This window comes from Dipodomys spectabilis, unplaced genomic scaffold (assembly GCF_019054845.1).
Source record: "Dipodomys spectabilis isolate Male_0828 unplaced genomic scaffold, ASM1905484v1 ptg000002l, whole genome shotgun sequence".
Lineage (NCBI taxonomy): Eukaryota > Metazoa > Chordata > Mammalia > Rodentia > Heteromyidae > Dipodomys > Dipodomys spectabilis.
The window spans coordinates 38,140,780-38,160,184 of record NW_024870679.1 but is presented as its reverse complement, the minus strand read 5'-3'; the positions used below and the strand labels follow the sequence as shown (position 1 = coordinate 38,160,184).

The window sequence follows — 19,405 nt, the reverse complement described above, 5'->3', positions numbered from 1 at the left end:
TATATATCCGCTAATATTTCAAGTGATTGGTTAGAATAGATTAGACCTCCTAACCTCCTGTTAAAGACATTGTTTCAACATTTCCAAAGGAAATTATTTTCCCAGAGGCGTGCTTTTCCAGGTCCTAAGTTATATATATAATCAACCTTAAACTCTGTGTGCCATCCACTTAGTCAGTCATGTTCTCCCTTAGCCATACCCAGATCTGCTTGTAGGAAAAATATCAAATCTTTTCAGTTCTGCTTCAAAAATCGCAGGTCCTTGTGGCCATATCAGTCTTTTATTTTATACAAGAGTCTCATCTTTTCTTACCAGTGAGACTAGAACCACTCCCAATGTGGTCCCTCAGTTACTAGTCTTCTTCTAATCCATCCTCCGCTGTGATGTGAGTTATTCTTCCCATCCCCATACTGGGTAGGCTGCTCTCTTGCTCCACATTAAAAAAAAAATTATTTTATTGTAAAGATGCTGTACAGAGAGGTTACAGTTACTTAATTAAGGTAATGAGTGCATTTCTTGTCGAGCATTGTTACCCCCTCTTTTGTTTTTCTTCTACTATCCCTTTCCTTCTCCACCTCCCCATTGATCCACATTCTTTAATGAGAACTGCTCTAGCAGTTCTAAGTCCTCACTTAGACTGACACACAGACCACTTCGTGGCTACCTACCTAGCAGCAACAGTGGAACATCTTCAGTTTTTCTTAATCTTCAAAATAAGTTATGAAGTGCAAAATATACACATACTGCTATCCTTCTATGTGATGTTTTCTATGGGATTTTAATACAAAACATTTTTTGGTACTAGGGTTTGAATGAACTCTGCCTCATGCTTATATCAGTTGCTTGCATAGCTGGCACTCTACTACTTGAGTCATACCTCCAGCCCAGCTTTTTTTGTTGTTGGTCCTGAGGCTTGAACTCAAGGCCTAGATACTGACCTGAGCTTCTTTTGCTCAAAGCTAGCACTTTATCACTTGAGCCACAGTGCTACTTAGAGCTTTTTCTGAGTGGTTTATTGGAGATAGGAGTCTCCCAGAGACTGCCCTGCCCATATCTTACGTATCTGCTTCTCACTGTCCCTGAGCTTGCATGTCCCCCGGACTAATTCCTCTATTCTATGGCTGTCACTGGGCCTTGCTGCTGTTTTTCTGCCTTGTTTGTCTGACCAGGAGAGCCAGGCCCCCTGAAGGCAATGTAGAGGAAAGATCTCAGTTGTGAACTCAGAGCTCTTCCTTGAATTGCCCTGTGTGGCTCCAGGCTCTCTCCTGCAACCGTTCTGGTCCCCTGCACACCTTCTCTCCCCCCAAGGATTTGTTGCTGTTTTATAATCAGGTTTATGGCAGTTTCTCAGAGTCATCTTTTTTCCCTTTCAGTTTCAGTGTCTAGATTGAGAGAGCCAGATTTCCTTGTCAAGTCTCCATTTTCTCATTACTAGAAGTTTCGTGTTTTTCGTTTCTATTGTTATAGATCTTCATAGATCAGGCTAGTTTTGTTTTGTTTTTTGGGTCCGGTCGTGGGGCCTAAACCCTGGGCCTGGGCGCTGTCCCTCAGCTCAAGGCTAGCGCTCTACCACTTGAGCCACTTCTGGCTTTTTTTCTTATTGCTTATGTGGTGCTGAGGAATCGAACCCAGGGCCTCATGCATGCAAGGCAAGCACTCTACCACTGAGCCACCTTCCCAGCCCGAGGCTAGTTTTTTTTTTTTTTTTAATTTAATTTTATTTTATTTGAGAACATACTGTACAGAGGGGTTACAATTACATGGTCAGGATAATGCATACATTTCTTACCAAGCATTGCAGCCTCCTCCTTTGTTTACCCTTCACCTCCCTTCCCACCCTCCCCCCTCCCCCCCACCCAATCATACCCCCCCTCCTCTCCCCTCCAACATTGTAAAGCTGGTTTTGACATGACATTTTGTACTTCTCATTGTTGCAACAGGTCCACCTGAATCCTTAAACGACTTGTTTGTCCCCATCTCCTCCACATGTTATACTGACATCAAATATAGTGAAAGTGGGGGTTACACTGTGGGGGAGGGACATACAAAGCAACCAAGAAATAATCTTATAAATGCGTTAGAAACACATGCATGAAAGAAACAAAAACATTAAAATACATATTTGAGGGTTCGTTTTCCTAACATCACATTCTCTGACTTTTTCCGCTTGACTCATACCTATACTAGATATTGCAAATAAGGGAAACCATGGGACCTATGTTTCTTTGGGCCTGGCTTACTTCACTTAATATAATTTTTTCCAAGCCTTTCCATTTCCTAACAAATGGGGCAATGTCATTCTTTCTGATGGAGGCATAGAATTCCATTGTGTATATATATCACATTTTCTTGATCCATTCATCTATTGAGGGGCATCTGGGTTGGTTCCATATCTTAGCTATGGTAAATAATGCTGCAATAAACATAGTTGTGCTGGTAGCTTTAGTGTGGTCTTGTTTGTAAACATTAGGGTAAATGCTCAAAATTGGGATTGCTGGGTCATAGGGGAGTTCTATGTGAAGTCTTTTGAGGAACCTCCATACTGCTTTCCAAAGTGGTTGAACAAGTTTACATTCCCACCAACAATGAAGTAAGGTTCCTTTCTGTCCACATCCCCTCCAGCATCTGTTGTTGTTAGAGTTCTTGATTTTTGCTGTTCTAACTGGAGTGAGGTGATATCTCAATGTTGTTTTGATTTGCATTTCTTTTATGGCTAGGGATGTTGAACATTTCTTCATGTGTCTATTGGCCATCCTTCTTTCTTCTTCAGAGAAGCTTCTCTTTAAGTCTTTCGCCCACTTACTTATTGGGCAGTTGTTTCTTTGAGGATTTGTTGTTGGGTGGTTTAATTTTTTGAGTTCCAAGTATATTTTAGATATGAGACCCTTGTCCGTTGTATGGCTAGTAAAGATCTTCTCCCAGTCCGTGGGCTTTCTATTGATCTTGCTAGCTATGTCATTTGCCCTGCAGAAGCTCTGCAACCTTATACAATCCCATTTGTCCAACCTTTCTTTGATTTGTTGTGTTTCCGGGTCTCTATTCAGAAAATTTCGGCCTGAGCCAAGGAGACCCAGGGTTTCTCCTATTCCATCCTATAATGTTTTCAGAGTGTCTGCTTTGAGTTCAAGGTCTTTGATCCATTTGGAGTTGATTCTGGTGCAGGGTGATATATAAGGATCTGAGGCTAGTTATTTTTAAAACCAAATAGTTATATCCAATTACCTGTGTACAAAGTCAGCTTATTTTAGTTTTGTATTAGATTTGCAATATAAAAATTATTTGCAAGACAACCTACATTATTAGTCTTCAGATCAACAGTATAGTAAGGCTCTTGTGTAGTTTTGAAGATACATATTGTGTCAGATTTTCCTTGTTACCCTCTTATGTGCCTATTGTGAAGAGATTTGCTCCCCTAGATGTGAGTCTTTGTGAAAACAAATGACATTTAATTGACATTCATGAAGATTTCATGTCATATGTAAAATAGAACAGCTCAATTAACTTAAAAGCTGGATAGAAAGCAAACAACTAGTTCAAGTTGTGTTAGTCAGAAAATAGATCTTTGATGCATGAGAATTGCTAGGGGAAAACCTTTAAAATGCTGTCTTTTGTATCCACGCTTGTTCTAATGTTCGTTGCTGTATTCATGGAAGACACACAGTAATCAAAAGGGATTACTTCCAGAGCCTAATCCTGTACAAATTATGAGAAGTTTAAACAACCCCGCCATGTTACAAGTTCTTCTGCAGCCGCAGCTGTGTGGACGAGCCGTCAAACCAGGTAAGGAGTCCTCATTAACCCACAACACTGGGGCGAAGCTGATTGGGCCACCGTATGTGTGGAATGTGGAAAACAGGTTCACATGCTAAAAACCACAAATAAATAACATTTTTAATTTCTAATCAGATATCTGAGACAGCAGTGTATTTTGACTGCTTTTTGTAAATTACAATCTGCTTACGTGTTTCCTATTTTGTTTACCATTAATACAGATTAAATACTAAACCTTAAACCTAGCTTCTTCATTGGCATGATTCGAAACCAAGTAAACATTACCATACCACTTCTTGGATCGTTCTTGTCATCTGAGGTATCCTGGTGTAGGCTCAGATGCGGGAACATTTGGTTTCCAGGTCAATTTGTTTCACTAGTCCCTTTTAGTTTAGTTTTTTTTATTGTTTTGTTTTTGTTGAGGCAGAGTCTCAGTGTTTACTCAAGACTGATCTTGAATCCATGATCCTTTTAAAAAAATTATCTTGAAGTAGTTGTACAAAGGAGGTGCTTTTTTTTTTTTTTTAATTTAATTTTATTTTATTTGAGAACATACTGTACAGAGGGGTTACAATTACATGGGCAGGATAATGTGTACATTTAAAGGAGGTGCTTTTTAACAAAGAGTTCACAGATACCATGCATCTTATCCGTGTCACCCCTTTCAGCATTCTTCACCCATCCTTCCCCTATCTATCCTTCCCTCACTTTCTTAATTTTGTAGGATAAACATTGGACACTGGTCTTCATTATCTCCTCTTCATTTGTTTACCTTTCTCCCCTTGCCCCACCATACCCCTTCTGAGTACTTGCTTCCTGGTGTTTTATTTTACTACTTTGATTTTGGCTTTCTAAGGAATTACACTATTTGAAGTCTCCCTTGAATCTACCATATTTCAGTTAATACATTTGTCTTCGCCTCCGGAGTGCTAGGATTACAGGCCTGTGTCACCATGCTTGGCACTGTTTTTATTTTTTCAATTTTGCTACTTGTTCATTATGAAAAGCTTTTACCAGTTCCTTCTCTGGAACTGTGAATATTTTTGTAAATTATATATGTGTAATTTTGTATGTATGACTATTTCCATCTGCTTCATAATACTTAGGTGAAATATTTTCATGTATTTTCTATCTTATTCTCTTCTGAAATGAACTCTGATATTTAAACTCTTAGATTTGAATAGAATATGCTTATCCTTTATTCCTCTTTCTCTGCCTAGTGTTGTTGTTATGTCTTTTGTTTTTAGTGTGTAAATATTTCCGTGTGCATAGATTATTTTTTCAGGAGGTTTCTTTCTTTTTTTTGTTGGTGGTGGGGCCTGAACTCTGAGCCTGGGTGCTGTCCCTCAGCTCTTCAGCTCAAGGCTAGTGCTCTACCACTTGAGCCACAACCAGCTTATTCTGTGTATGTGGTGCTGAGGAATCAAACCCAGGGCTTCATGCATGCAAGGCAAGCCCTCTACCACTGAGCCACCTTCCCAGCCCCTGCAGGAGATTTCTAAGAACAGGGATCATGTCTTTCCACTATCTTCTCATAGCATCCTCCTTTCCCCCAAGAAAGCACTGTCCAGGCACAGGTGGCTCATACCTGTACTCCTAGCTAGGCAGGAGGCTGAGATCTGAGAATTACAGTTCAAAGCCAACCCAGGAAGGAAAGTCCATGAGACTTATATCAAATTAACTACCATAAAGCTGGAAGTGGAACTGTAAGCTCAAGTAGTAAGAGTGCTAACCTTGAGCAAAACATGCTCAGGGACAGGACCCAGGCCCTGAAGTCAAGCCCCAGGAACTGCACACACACAAAACAAAAACAAAACAAAACACTGAGCAAAATTCAGTGGGTTTAATTAGTTCTGAACTTATGAAAAGATTGAACTTGTTTTATTGCATTAGGGGCTAGAGAAGAATTAGCCTAAGTTTAGTGTTTCACAGTGATGGCAGAAAGTAATCCAATTTCAAGAGTTAATTCTGCTAATTCCAGAGTTGAATTGTAAGGGAAGTGGCCTGACACTTTTAACCAGTGAACCAAAGATTGGTATGTCACCAAACGGCTGATGAATTTGCTGAAAGTTTAAAGAAATGTCTTGGAGCTTATTTTGCTGTTAATTTCGCATGTCCGTTGGTTAACTTTTTCTTTTGTTTTCCCCAAGCAGTTCTGGGAACACCTCACGGCCTGTCCCACCTGGTAAACCCATCCGTCTCCCCTGCGTTTTTGCACCTGAGTAAAGCACATCAGGTATGTCAAGGCACCGTGGTGGGCTGTAGCGCCAGGCCACGGCCACGTGCTCATTCTCAACCCACAGAGTTCTTAGCAGTTACTTGAGTATTTTGCTTTTTACTATTTGTTGGTCGTGGGCCTCAACTCTGAGCCTGGGCGCTGTCCCTCAGCTCTTCAGCTGAAGGTGAGCGCTCTACCACTTGAGCCACAGTGCCACTTCCGGTTTTGGTGTGGTTAATTGGAGATGAGAGTCTCACTGACTTTCCTGTCCAGTCTGGCATTGAACTGTGATCCTCAGATCTCAGCCTCCTGAGTAGCTAGGATTACAGGTGTGAGCCACCAGCACCCAGCTAGTATTTTGCTTTTAAAGTATATCCTTAATAAATACAACTGCAATATATCACATATGAGTATATCAGATCCAGTTAAGTTAATCAAAATAGCATGGTAATTATGTTGACTCCGATTTGTAGGGTCTTAAGAAGGAAAGAGGTCTGTTTCATGGTATTTATTTTTAATGTATCTTTTTGCTAGATAATGGATAGATAGTGCAAAACAAGCTTATGTAGTCTTAACTACATTTATAAGCCAGGCAGCATGGCTCAGATGTATTACTCCGCTATTTGGGAGGTAGATAACTGGAGATCTTGGTTTGAAGGCAAAAACGCTTGCCATACACAACCTCAGCCCGTGGCTGGGTACGGTGGCATGTGCTGCTCTTCCTAGTGACAAGGGGAAGGAAGCACCTAATTTTTAAAAAAAGATCACGTTCCACAATGCTGTGAATTATGTGAAATTTATGTAATCACCTAACCTCAATTAGAAAAAAAACGAGAGAAGAGATGGGTTAGGAGGGATGGGCGACAACGTTGTCAGACACCTTGTGCTCATATACTGTTTTATAGAATGGGAACGTCTTTGTACAACTACTTAAAGAGATAATAATAAAAAAAAATGTAAAAAAAAATGGACTGAACCAAACCGGGAAAGAGCAAGGAAAGGGGTAGCATTGTCCAAAAAGATGTCCTCTTTTCCTGACTTATGTAACTGTATCACTTTTTAATAACTTTTATAATAACATCACTTTTATAATAACAATTTTAAAAAATTAAAAATTTTTAAGGAAAACAAGGATCATGGGTTCAGATCAGTCTTGAGTACACAGTAAGACTCTGCCTCAGCAGAAACAAAACTTTAAAAAAAAATGAAACACTGAACTAAAAAAGACTAGTGAAACAAATTGACCTTCAAACCAAATGTTCCAACATCCAGCCTACACCAGGACACCCCAAAAGACAAGAATGACGCAGCATTCCAAGAGTTAATCAACTCACAGGGACTATGTAATTTACCAGCTTTCCAAGAATAAAGCCCTCCTTCAAAAACAATCAATGGCAAAAGGGGCTGGGGGCCCAGCTATAATAGTAAAGTGCTTGCTTAGCAAGCTTGTGACCTTGAGATTAAACTCAGGACTGCTGTCACCCTCCAAACATTTTTATAGAAACAAATAAATAAAGAATAATTCTTGAAATTAAGTATTATAAAAATTCATATACTCTTGAGAGTAAGGAATATTTTTCTTACCATTTAAAAATATTTCAAATATGTGCATGATATTGGAGACAAACATAATGAAATAAGTATTACTTTGAAATTCTTTAAGAATCCATAGTACTGATTAAAAGGCAAAGCTGTTATATAGTAAGTGCTTGTATAGGGGCTGGGAAGGTAGTTCAGTGGTAGAGCGCTTGCCTTGCATGCCTGAGGCCCTAGGTTCGATTCCTCAACACCACATAAGCAGAAAAAAAGCTGGAAGTGGCGCTGTGGCTCAAGTGGTACAGCGCTAGCCTTGAGCTGAAGAGCTGAGGGACAGCGCCCAGGCCCAGAGTTCAGGCCCCACGACCGGACCCCCCCCCCAAAAAAAAAAAAAAAAAAGAAATGGCGTAAGTGCTTGTATAGGGTTGGGTAAATGAACATGTGGTCCTAAGCCCAGCTTTTATTTTTTTATCCTCACAGTCCTGACAGGACTGATGACATCTCTATTCATTCATTCCCTCAGCATACTGTTATTGTGAATTAGCACATATACTATACTCTGCTCATCACTGATGACCCAGTGTCCCACAGCACATTCATTGGGAAAACAGACATGAAACAGTGATTACAATTAAGTATGGAGAGTATGAATTGGGGTACAGGCGTAGAGTTAGTATTGATAATATTCGCTTTGTGTTAGGAGAAAAATCAGGTACATTTTAAGCTTGCTTTGAAAGCTTGTGCAGGTGGGTCCTTCTGTTTCCTAAGCTCATTGTCTGCTGTTCCCGGGATCTGGTTCTCTCCTGCTCAGTCCCCTCCTGATGTCTGAGCTGTCTGTAGCACCTCACCCCACAGCCCTAACTGCCCATACCTCACTCACCTCTTCCAGCCTTCAGATCTTAGCACCTGAGCTCGGTCCTCAAGGAAACTGCCCTCCTATCTTCCAGGCTCTGCTAGAGTGCTCCAGCATTTGCATAGTCTCTTGCTTGTTCCTCATGCAATTGCCATTTGTAATCTTACATATTTTTTGTAAGCTTTGTTTGTTTTGGTGCCAGTCTTAGGGTTTGAACTCAGGGCTTGGGCTGCTCAAGGCTAGTGTTCTACCACGTGAACCACAGCTCCACTCCTGGCTTTTTGGTGGTTAATTAAGAGTCTTGTAGACTTACTTTGCCTCCTGGGCTGACTTTGATCTATGATCCTCAGATCTCAGCTTCCTTAGTAGCGAGGATTACAGGCATGAGCCACCAATGTCTGGCAATCTAACATATTTTTGTAATTAAAATCTCACTTTTTCTGGGGGACTGTAAGATCCATGAGGCCCAATCATTGTCTTAAATTTCTCGGTATACAACGTAGTACCTGACAAATAGGAGCTGCTCAGTACATCTTCGCTGAGTGAGTGAGTATTGGCAAGCATGTGAGTATAATGTCAGTGTCATCAGGGGGAGAGAGGAAAAGGACAGCAGGGGCAGAGGTGGAGTTGCTCTCATGATGGCATGGCCACTTCTTGTGTATTCTTGAGAAAATGAAACAGCCCTGCCGAAAGTAGGAAAAGGGGTATCACATAACACTGTGGCTTCTACTCAGATCCATTGGAGAACTGAATTTTAAGATGAACACGATAGCTTTTCAAAATTAAACCAACTTACTGTTTTGTCACGTTCACAGAGCTCAGTTATGGGTAGTACTTCTAACGTATTCCTTCAGAATCTGACTCACATATCTCTGGCACAACAACAATTAATGAAGTTTGAGAATATCCCTACTAATAATGTAAGTATCACATTTTCTTTTGGAATGAGTCGGTTCCTTTTCTGGAATCCGGCTGGTGATCAGCTTGTGCATTTCATGTGTGTCCTCTGTGTATGGCTGTAGCTGTCAGCCAAGGGCAGAGCCTTACTTTGTTTCCTCCTCCTCTTGCAGAAGCCTGGCTTACTTGGAGAGCCCCCGATTATGGTCCTGCCCAGCACTCTAGGGCTGGGGCCTGCACTTCCTCTGAAGGCAGAGCTGGCACATCACGGAGAGGCACGCAAAAGTAAGTGATGGGTATTTGCCAAAAGTCAGTCCCGCTCAGGCTGGAGATTTAAAGGTAGTTTATTGCTGGGCTCCAATGGCTGAGGCCTGTAATCCTAGCTGTGCAGAAGACTGAGATCCAAGGGTTGTGGTTCAGAGCTAGCCCAGGCAGAAAAGTCAGTGAGATTCTTATCTCTAATTAGCCAGCAAAAAGCCAGAAGTGGAGCTGTGACTAGATGGTAGAGAGCTAGCCTTGAGGAAAAAAAAGCTGAAAGGTATTTCACAGGCCATGAGTGCAAGTCCTAGAACTAGCACAGAAATAAACAAGACTATTTACCTATATTCTGCATTTATTTATAGGAGGGTCCATTTTGAGCTATCGTAGACATTTCAAATTTCAGGAGCCCTCTTGACTTCCCTCTATTTAATATTGATAAGTTATTGATGGGTCTGCTTCCATGCCAACATAAGACAGCCCCTGCTGGATATGCTTTAATCTTTCATGCAGCTCCCAGCAGCATGAGGTGAAGATCCAGACAGCAGATGCACACATCCATTTCACTCTCGCCTCAGCTTTTTATAAAAGGAATAACTAGCACTTGCAAGAAAAGTTTACTTACTTGAATCATTTTAAAATTAGTACAGAAAACATTGTATATGTAGTGTAGATAATACTCAGCACATGGCAAAGGAGGCATTATTATTATTATTATTATTAATATCTGAAGACAGGAGTATAGCTTTACTTCTTACTGGAATGTGATTTTGAAAGTCTGTTAGACATGGACATGCTTAGTGGAAACCTAGTGTCATCAGTAATTTAAAAGTCAGCCAAATATAGGGAACTGTCTTCACACTTGTGCTCAATGAGTAATTCAGGCAGTTCTGACATTGAAATTGATTGGGCGAAGGTTGAATCAAGATATTTTTAGGACATTAAAGAGCCTGTCCTTCCAAAAACTTGAACTTTCTATGACTAAAAGCGATGCAAGTGTTTATCATAACTTATGTTAAATAAGCCTTGCTATAGTTTGTGCTCTTTGAAAAGTACTGAAAATTCAATGTTTAAGTAATCTTCTTACTAAAAAGATAAAAGAACTTAAGAAGCTATCTCTAAGCATTTAGTGCTCAAAATTATTTGCGAGATTTGTGTCAGTGAATTTGTGAGACATAATTTAGATTTAAAGTGGTTACACAGGCTCTTTCCATTTAATTTTTTTGTTTAGTTGAGAGGGGTTACGCAGGCTGGTTTTGAAATATGTGGGTTCACATCCTTCTGCTTCAGAATAAGAATAGCTGGGACTCTACATGTCTGCCACCTGCCTAGATGACCTACAGATTTTTTATTTTTATTTATTTTAATTTTTTTTGTTGTTGGTTATGGGGCCTGAACTCTGGGCCTGGGTGCTGTCCCTCAGCTCTTCAGCTCAAGGCAAGCGCTCTATCACTTGTGCCACAATGCCACTTCCGGCTTTTTCTGCTTATGTGGTGCTAAGGAATTGAACCCAGGGCCTCATGCATGCAAGGCAAGCACTCTACCACTGAGCCATCTTCCCAGCCCAACCTACATATTTTTAAACAGTGAAATAATTATGAATTTTCCCATTAAAACTTTTATTTCTTTTAGAATTTTATTTCTTGCAAATAAAAGCATTATACTTTTGTGTGTTAATGTTTATCTAGCACAAATACTGATTCCTTCCCACCACCTTCCCCTAAAAAAAAAAAAAAAAAAAAAGTCTTGGTATTCTGGTGTTGAAGAACCAGACCTTTAGGCTTAAAAAACATCTGGGGGGCTGGGAAGGTGGCTCAGTGGTAGAGCCCTTGCCTTGCATGCCTGAGGCCCTGGGTTCGATTCCTCAGCACCACATAAGCAAAATAAGCCGGAAGTGGCGCTGTGGCTCAAGTGGTAGAGCTCTAGCCTTGAGCTGAAGAGCTGAGGGACAGCGCCCAGGCCCAGAGTTCAGGCCCCACGACTGGACCCAAAAAAAAAAAAAAAATCTGGGAGAAAAATAGCAATGGGAAGACACTGGACTTAAGTTGAGAAGAGATGCTAGGTACCCTGGTTTTTATTAGGTGAGGCCAGACAACCAGTGTTGGGTCAGTCCAGCCTATTGTCAAAGGATTTAATAAAACTAAAAACTTATTATCTTTAAAGAATGGAAGCAGGTGGGCAGGGACGTGGCTTATTTGGTAGAGTGCCTGCCTATCAAGTTCAAACCTCAGTATCATTAAGAAAAGAAAGAAAGAAGGGGTGGCGGGGAGAAGGGAAGGAGGGAGAAAGAAAGGGAAGGAGAAAGAAAGGGAAGGGGAGAGAGAGAAAGAGAGAGAGAGAGAGAGAGAGAGAGAGAGAGAGAGAGAGAGAGAGAGAGAAGGTTGGCTGGGCGCCAGTGGCTCACGCCCTTAATCCTAGCTACTTAGTAGGCTGAGATCTGAGGATTGAGGTTCAAAGCCAGCCCGGGCAGAACAGTCCCAATGAGACTCATCTCCAGTTAACCACTTAAAAACCGGAAATAGTGTTATGGCTCAAGTGGTAGAGCAGCTAGCCTTGAGCACAAAGAGGCTCAGGGACAGCACCCAGGCCCTGAGTTCAAGTCCCACAACCAAAAAAAGAAAGAAAAATTTAAAAATAAATAATGTGGAAGCAGATAAATCGAGCATTTTTAAGGTACTGACATAATTTAAATCACCAAATATACATAAACTTGTAAATAAACAATACTTATAATTAAAATATAATAATATTGAGATCATTCTGAAAGTAAGAAAGCGTTATTGTTTTAGATTTTATTTTTCACAAAGGAGCCTCCCAACTTAAAAGCCTAGCCTTACCATTTGAATTTTAAAGTTCTCTAGTGGGTACAAAATAGACTTTTCTACCTTGTACCTATAATGTAACAAAGTCAAAAAGACTGTTGCTGCCTGGCTAACAGCCTTTGCGTTTGTGGTTTACACAGCATCCACTCTGGTTCCAGCGCAGACAGCGGTGGCGGCTGGCATGGGCATGTTGCCCTTCTTCCCGGCTCAGCACAGTGTTGGCCAGGCTGGGCCAGGGCCTGGCGGTACTCAGGAGAAACAGCCAGCCACGGTGGGAACAGCAGATGGCAATTTCTCAGTGTCACAGCCTTGTCTTCAGAGCTTCCCAAACCTCACTGCTGGAGGCCTGCTGCCCGGACACCAGAAGCAACAGAGCCAACCAAAAGGCACAGAGATAAATCCAGAGGTGAGCAAACACATACACATAGGCTCATATGGGTACAGATGCTTCCAGGAGCCTCAGTGGGGTATTTCTAATACTAGCCATAGCCTAAATGTGATTGTTTTATAGGTGGTATAATTTTTGAAGCTTCATAAAATAATCCCTACTGTTTCTAAACTTGAAAGGAAGTTAATCATATACTTAATTTGTAAATCATGACACCTACGTGGTTGTAGGAAAATACAGTAAACAAACACATCGATATTCAAGATATGTGAATTTTGAGCATTGCTATGTAAAATGTTGAGTTGGGAATTCATTTTGTTGAATTTTTTTTTTCCATACTGGGGAATTAAATACAGGGCTATGTTCATGTTAGGCATTTGAGCAATTCTCCCAGAACATACTTCATTTTGGTTTTGGTCTTGCTTTTTTGAGACAGGGTCTTAATAGCTTTGTTCAGGAACCTTAAATTTGGTTTTTGCCTCTTGAATAGCTGGCATTATAGGCCTATAACACCATTCTGGCCTTATTTTTTGTGGGGGAGGGTGGAGTCCAGGGCTTTGAATTCAGGGCCTAACACTTGCAGCGCTCTGTCTTGTGAGCCAGACCCAAGCCCTTACTCCTGGCTTTTGTCGTTTGCTAAACTCATTTATTTTTAGCTGGCTATTACTTTTAGTACCAGAGATAAATATGATTTGCTTTTGCTATATCATATGAAATAAAAAGTCTTAGTAACTCATGTTAATACCTTTATTGTAGAAATGAGGTCTAGGTTGCATTGTGTTTTCTGGTAAAGATGAGTTCTTTCTGTTTCAAGTGTGAACATTGTACAGGACACCTTCCCTCCTATTTCAGTTCACAGTTCTAGGTCTAGAATGTTAATTTTTTTAATAGGAAAAATATTAACAGGTGAAAATAAAAGTAAATAAATATTCATAAGTATTTCACAAGTCTATGTTATCGATTAGGTTCCTCGAGTTTTAAGTCACACTAAACCAGATGTATTGAAAAATGTGTTTCCCTATTCTTTCTTCATTCTAAATTTATGCTAACCTCTTAAGTAGGGTTTATTAGTTGAACAGTATATATTAATTGTGTAAACAAGGGATTTCACTTTGACGACCATGCATACATGTAATCTTATCATATTCACCCCTCTATTTCCTCTGCCTCTTATGAAGCACCCCATCTTTTGTTTTTGACTGTAGACTGCTGCTAAGACCCAGACTTCGCTCCTGGGGGAACCTCCAAAAGAAGTCCGGCTCAGTAAAAATCCGTATCTGAACCTGGCGAGTGTGCTCCCCAGCGTGTGCTTACCGTGTGAGTGAGGGCTGTCACCTTGCACTTGCTCTGAGCGCTGTGCACAGTGACTTTACTTAGCTTTTAAAATCTCAGTGGAAACAAATAGTGTCCACTGACCAAATTATTCCCTAAATCACAAACCTACTCCTTAAAATGAAAAAGAAATTGATGAAAGTGAAGACTCCTAGAATGTAGAGGGGCAAGATCTTTAATAGTATTTTTATTAAAAATAAAATTATTTCATTGATTCATTATTGAGTCATGATTGAAAATATATAATGAGGGTGAAGGGACAGTTCGACAGTTCTCTGTGATTCTTTACAACACACAGAGGATTGTTTTACTACGTGCCGCAGATTGGCCGTGGATGGCGCTGGCTGCGAGCAGGACCTCACTTAGAGCGGACTGGGTCGCTGGGCTTCCACTCACCCTCCTTGTGCCATTGGGGTGTCTGAGCTGGTGCGATGAACCAGAGAGAAAGCCAGAACGAGGAACCGGAGCAACCCCTTCCTCTCTGAGGGTCTGTAGCCTTTGATCCTAAAGGTTGTGTCATCATAACTACCCATGCCAACCGTGGTCCCAGCCAAAATGCTGAGCCAGCCTTGACTCCTGAAGCTGTAAGTGCAGCCACTGCAGCACCAGGGTTGGAGGCGGGTCGCTCACACTGAGCTCTGTCCATCTCAGAACTCAGGAAGCGGGAGGGGCTGTTAGATAAGTGAGCTATGCTTGACCAAAAGGCAGTGGTGTGTTTGGCCTCCACCGCTCCAGAAGAGATCTCGGAGAAATTAAAAACGGAAGCTGGAGAACAGTTAAAGCAGGATGTGGAAATACATCCTCGAGGGACTATTTCTGTTGTGGCTGTTGTTAATGGTGTGAGGAAGAGGTAGGAAAGTATATTTAAATGAATAAGTGAACATGGGGCAGGGCTGCATATATATATTATATCCGTGTATCCATCTGGATCAGACTAAAATCATAGAAATTTGAAAAGCACTGTCCTAACCAGGTGCCAGTGATTCATGCCTGTAATCCTAGCTACTGAAGAGTCTGAGATCTGAGGATCATGGTTTGAACTCAGCCCAGGCAGGAAAGTCTGTGAGACTCTTATCTCTGGTTAACCACCAAAAAGTCAGAAGTGGAACTGTGGCTCAAGTGGTAGAATGCTAGCCCTGAACAAAAAATTTAGAGGTGACACCCAGGTCCTCGGTTTAAGCCCCAGGACTGGCAAAAAAAAAAAAAAAAAAAAAGTAAAAATCAAAAATTAAAGCACTATGGTTTGATAGAGGCTCTAAAATACCTGACTTCAAACATCCTGGAAATAGTTACTCTGCCGTCTTGGAGTGGCAGCAGAACAGCTGGATGAGGCCCCTCCCCTGCACTGGATGGGTCTAACGTAGGGAAACTGGGAGAAGGCTTACCAGCACATCAGGAGTGTGCCCACGGCAGCCCAAGCCCAGAGCCCTGCCCTTCACTGCAGACTGACATGAAAATAGCCCATCAGTATCACTAGGGCCGGGGTGGGGGTAGAGGACACGCCCCTCTGATCCACTTCATAGCTGACTTGCCATCCTGCTTTCTAGTCTTCATAATACTTAAGATGCTTATTGAATGTAAAAAATGATTTTTGTATCTGTTCAAAACAACATGAGGCATTTTGTGAAAATATTAAATAATAACCAGGACTTGAAACTTAATGATTTTTGAGAAGCCCCTGAATGTCCTTCTCCCTCAGTAAGTTGGCCGTGTTCAAATCCAAAAGGTCTTAGAAGTCTCCAGAGATCTTTAAAGGAACAAAGAGGACTTGCTAAGTCTTTTCAGTATTTGTAAAAGCCTGTCAGAAATTACATCTCTACCTGAGAAAGAGAATAAATGAAGTTTACAAATTTGCAGCACATTATAGTAATTTAGTAAATATCTTAGTTACCTCCCAAAAAAGAGAATTGCTTTGCTAAACCAGGATTACAAACCCCTAAGTAACCTAATATATCCAAAGTATTTGGATTCCTGAAAAGCCTATGAGTACTAATTAGCAGAAATTAGATTTTTATTTGCTTTTTTTTTAAGCCCCCACCCGCCTGCTGGCCTTCAATCAGTCACTGTAAATCTACTATTCATTCAAATCTAGTTTCAACAAATTCGACAGAGCACCACCCAGGCACAAAAGTCACCACAACTTTGGTGATCAGCAGAAAAAGACTGTATAACACTATAATGTTTTGGTAAACTTAAGCATATTTTAAGGAGGAAAAGCCAGGATATACATCAGATGATTCCATCTGTGGGTATTTAAAGCTACATATTCTTCCATGCACATATTTGACTTTGTAAACGTGTAAGTTAATCTGGAGAAAGAAATTCTGAGCTGTTAGTTATGGGAAAAAATAGGATTGAATGAAAAGGATTAAAGCCGAGTATCATTTAGATATATAAGTTCTGCTATATTTTTGTACCATCTTCTTAAGCCCAAAAAATTATTTTATTATTTATTTATTTATTTTTTGTTGGTCATGGGGCCTGAACTCTGGGCCTGGGAGCTGTCCCTGAGCTCTTCAGCTCAAGGCTAGAACTGTACCACTAGAGCTACAGCACCATTTTTGGCTTTTTCTGCTTATGTGGTACTGAGGAATCAAATCCAGGGCCTCATGCATGCAAGGCAAGCACTCTACCACTGAGCCACCTTCCCAGGCTCCAAAAATTAATTTTTTAAAGCCAGAAAAATTCAATATGTTTTAATATACCTGTAATATATTGACCTGATCTAAAATTTCATTATGCCAATGATTGTATTAGCAGGAATTTAATTCATATTTTATGTGTCTTGTTTGAAAATGTGTCTTTGAGTGGTTTTTGTTTGTTTTTTTGTCGGTGGTAGGACTTGAACTCTGAGCCTGGGAGTTGTCCCTGAGCTCTTTGGCTTAAGGCGAACACTCTACCATTTGAGCCACAGCACCACTTCTGGTTTTCTTGTGGTTTACTGGAGATAAGAATCTCACAGACTTTCCTGCCCGGGCTGGCTTTGAACCATGATCCTCAGATCTCAACCTCCTGAGTAGCTAGGATTACAGACGTGAGCTACCATCACCCAACTCTTTAATTGTTTTTTAACTGTTTCTATCATAATTATTTACCAATAAGGCAAGCTTCCACTTTCAATTGTTCCAAAAGAATGAAACAATATGCTGGGGGCCAGTAGCACAAACGTACTATAGTCCTACTCAGTCCTAGCTCAGATCTGATGCTCAGATTTCAGCCTGGGCAGCAAAGTCTTGTGAGACTCTTATCTGCAAATAAACTACAAGAAAGAAAGAAAGAAAGAAAGAGGGAGGGGAAGAAGAAAGAAAAGAAGGAGGAAGGTAAGGGAAGAAGGAAAAGCAAAGCAAAGGCAGAAGTGGAAGTGTGGCTTAAGAAGTGGTAAAGCATGAATCTTGAGCAAAAAAAACGCTCAGGGACAGCACCCAGGCCTTGAGTTCAAACCCCAGGAGTGGCAAAAAAAAAGGAAGGAAGAAAGAAAAGAACCCCAATATTATATATAATTTCTTCTGGGGACTATAGGCAAACTAAAATTTGTGTTCTGTTTGAAAATACGCTGAGTGAGTTTAGCATTCTGTTTGTAATTTATGAAAACCTAAATTGTGCTGATTTTGCCTTCAGCCGCTGCAAGTAAAACCCCCCTTCCTAAGACTGGAATCGCACACAGCATTCTGGATGCAATCTCTCAGGGAAGTGAGTCTCAGCACGCACTGGAGAAGTGCATTGCCTATTCCCCACCTTTCGGTGATTATGCCCAGGTAAGTGATGAAGATGTCATCAGCTCAGGGTGACATGTAGCACATCCTTGGACTGAGTTCCATGGAGATGAAATTAGCTTTGCTTTCATGTGATCAGAAGAATGTCAGCTTGCACAGGTCAGCATATGGGGTTTCTTGCTCTGCATTTGAAATCTAGGAATAGGTTCAAGAGACTGCTACCTATGATTTTACACCAGATATTTACCTCTCATTGTTCATACGAGTGGTCATAAACTACATAGAGCCCACAGATGACACCCAGCTCACTGTCTGCCTTTGGAAAGAAAACTTTATTGGATATAGCCATGTCCACTCACTACACACTTTCTGTGGTGCTGTGGAGCTGCACTGAAAGACATGAGCAGTTCCAACAGAGGCCTATGTGGTTACCTGATTGAGTATTATCTGACAAAGCAGAGACTGCTGTCTTCCCTTTTATACAAGTGTAGACCTGAGGACCCCAAGGAAATGCCTCAGCTCATGGTTGCTTTTAGATGGAGGACATGGTCATTTTTACAGGCTCTACTATACAAACTTGAAAACTAGTTGATCAACAACATCAAAATTCAGCCAAAATCCACTCACAGTCAAGAGGGGATTTGCTCTAGGACCCTGGTGTAGGCCAAAATCTGTGGATGCTCAAGTTTTGTATATAAAATGCCATAGAACTGACAGATACAGAGTATTCAAAAGACACGTTGTGTTGACTTAGATATATCCATTTTGCTGTTTTCAGGTAGAACTCAAGAGAATGAAAAACCAGTGTCCACACACAAACTCACACAACAGTTTGCTTATAATTATTCCTAAGAGCCAAATGTGAAAGCCTAAATGTCTGTCAGTTAACAAATTATCCATATGATAGAATATTATTTAGCCATAAAAGAAATGAAGATCTAATCCACACTTACAACATGAATGAATCTTTTAAGCATAATAAAGTAACGCAGGCTCCATACATGATGCCACTTTATGAAATGTGCACAGCACGCAAATCCATGGAAAAAGTTAAGTAGATGGGGGCTGGGAATGTGATTTAGTGGTAGAGTGCTTGCCTTGCATGCATGAAGCCCTGGGTTCCTCAGTACCACATAAATAGAAAAAGCTGGAAGTGGCGCTGTGTCTCAAGTGATAGAGTACTAGCCTTGAGCAAAAGAATCTCAGGGACAGTGCTCAGGTCCTGAGTTCAAGTGCCAGGACTGGCAAAAAAAAAAGTAAGTAGATGGTAGTTATTCAGGGCCAGAGGAAGATGATTTACAGGTGGAGGGAGGTAACTTAACAGGTGCAGGAATTCTTGTAGGAATGAGGAAATGCCCTGGAATCACATTGAGACACACAACCTTGCAGATATTGGACTCTGAGTCTTGTTTTGTGCTGTCTTGGGGTTTGAACTCCGGGCACTGTCTTTTGAGCTGTTTTGCTCAAGTCTAGCACTCTAGCACTTGAACCACAGCTCCACTTGTGCAGTTTTTGTCTTTGTTTTTGTTTTTGTGGATAATTGGAGACAGGAGAGTCTCATGGACTTTCTTGCCTGGCCTGGCCTAGAACCCTGAGGTCTTCTGAGTAGCTAGGATA

General features: G+C 40.9%; 1 protein-coding gene across 2 annotated transcripts in view; it reads left to right on the top strand.

Annotated features, from left to right (window-relative positions):
* The window catches only part of Raver2 (ribonucleoprotein, PTB binding 2), a 68,954-nt gene that overhangs the window by 41,698 nt on the left and 7,851 nt on the right, over positions 1-19,405 (top strand). The window contains exons 5-11 of one of the 2 annotated variants that reach the window (XM_042683715.1): positions 3,654-3,780; positions 5,922-6,007; positions 9,194-9,298; positions 9,449-9,560; positions 12,514-12,761; positions 13,949-14,060; positions 17,694-17,830. In XM_042683715.1, coding sequence (XP_042539649.1) covers positions 3,654-3,780; positions 5,922-6,007; positions 9,194-9,298; positions 9,449-9,560; positions 12,514-12,761; positions 13,949-14,060; positions 17,694-17,830 — 927 coding nt within the window. Of the gene's footprint in view, positions 1-3,653; positions 3,781-5,921; positions 6,008-9,193; positions 9,299-9,448; positions 9,561-12,495; positions 12,762-13,948; positions 14,061-17,693; positions 17,831-19,405 lie in introns of both variants that reach the window. The other variant, XM_042683713.1, reaches the window with a different exon arrangement.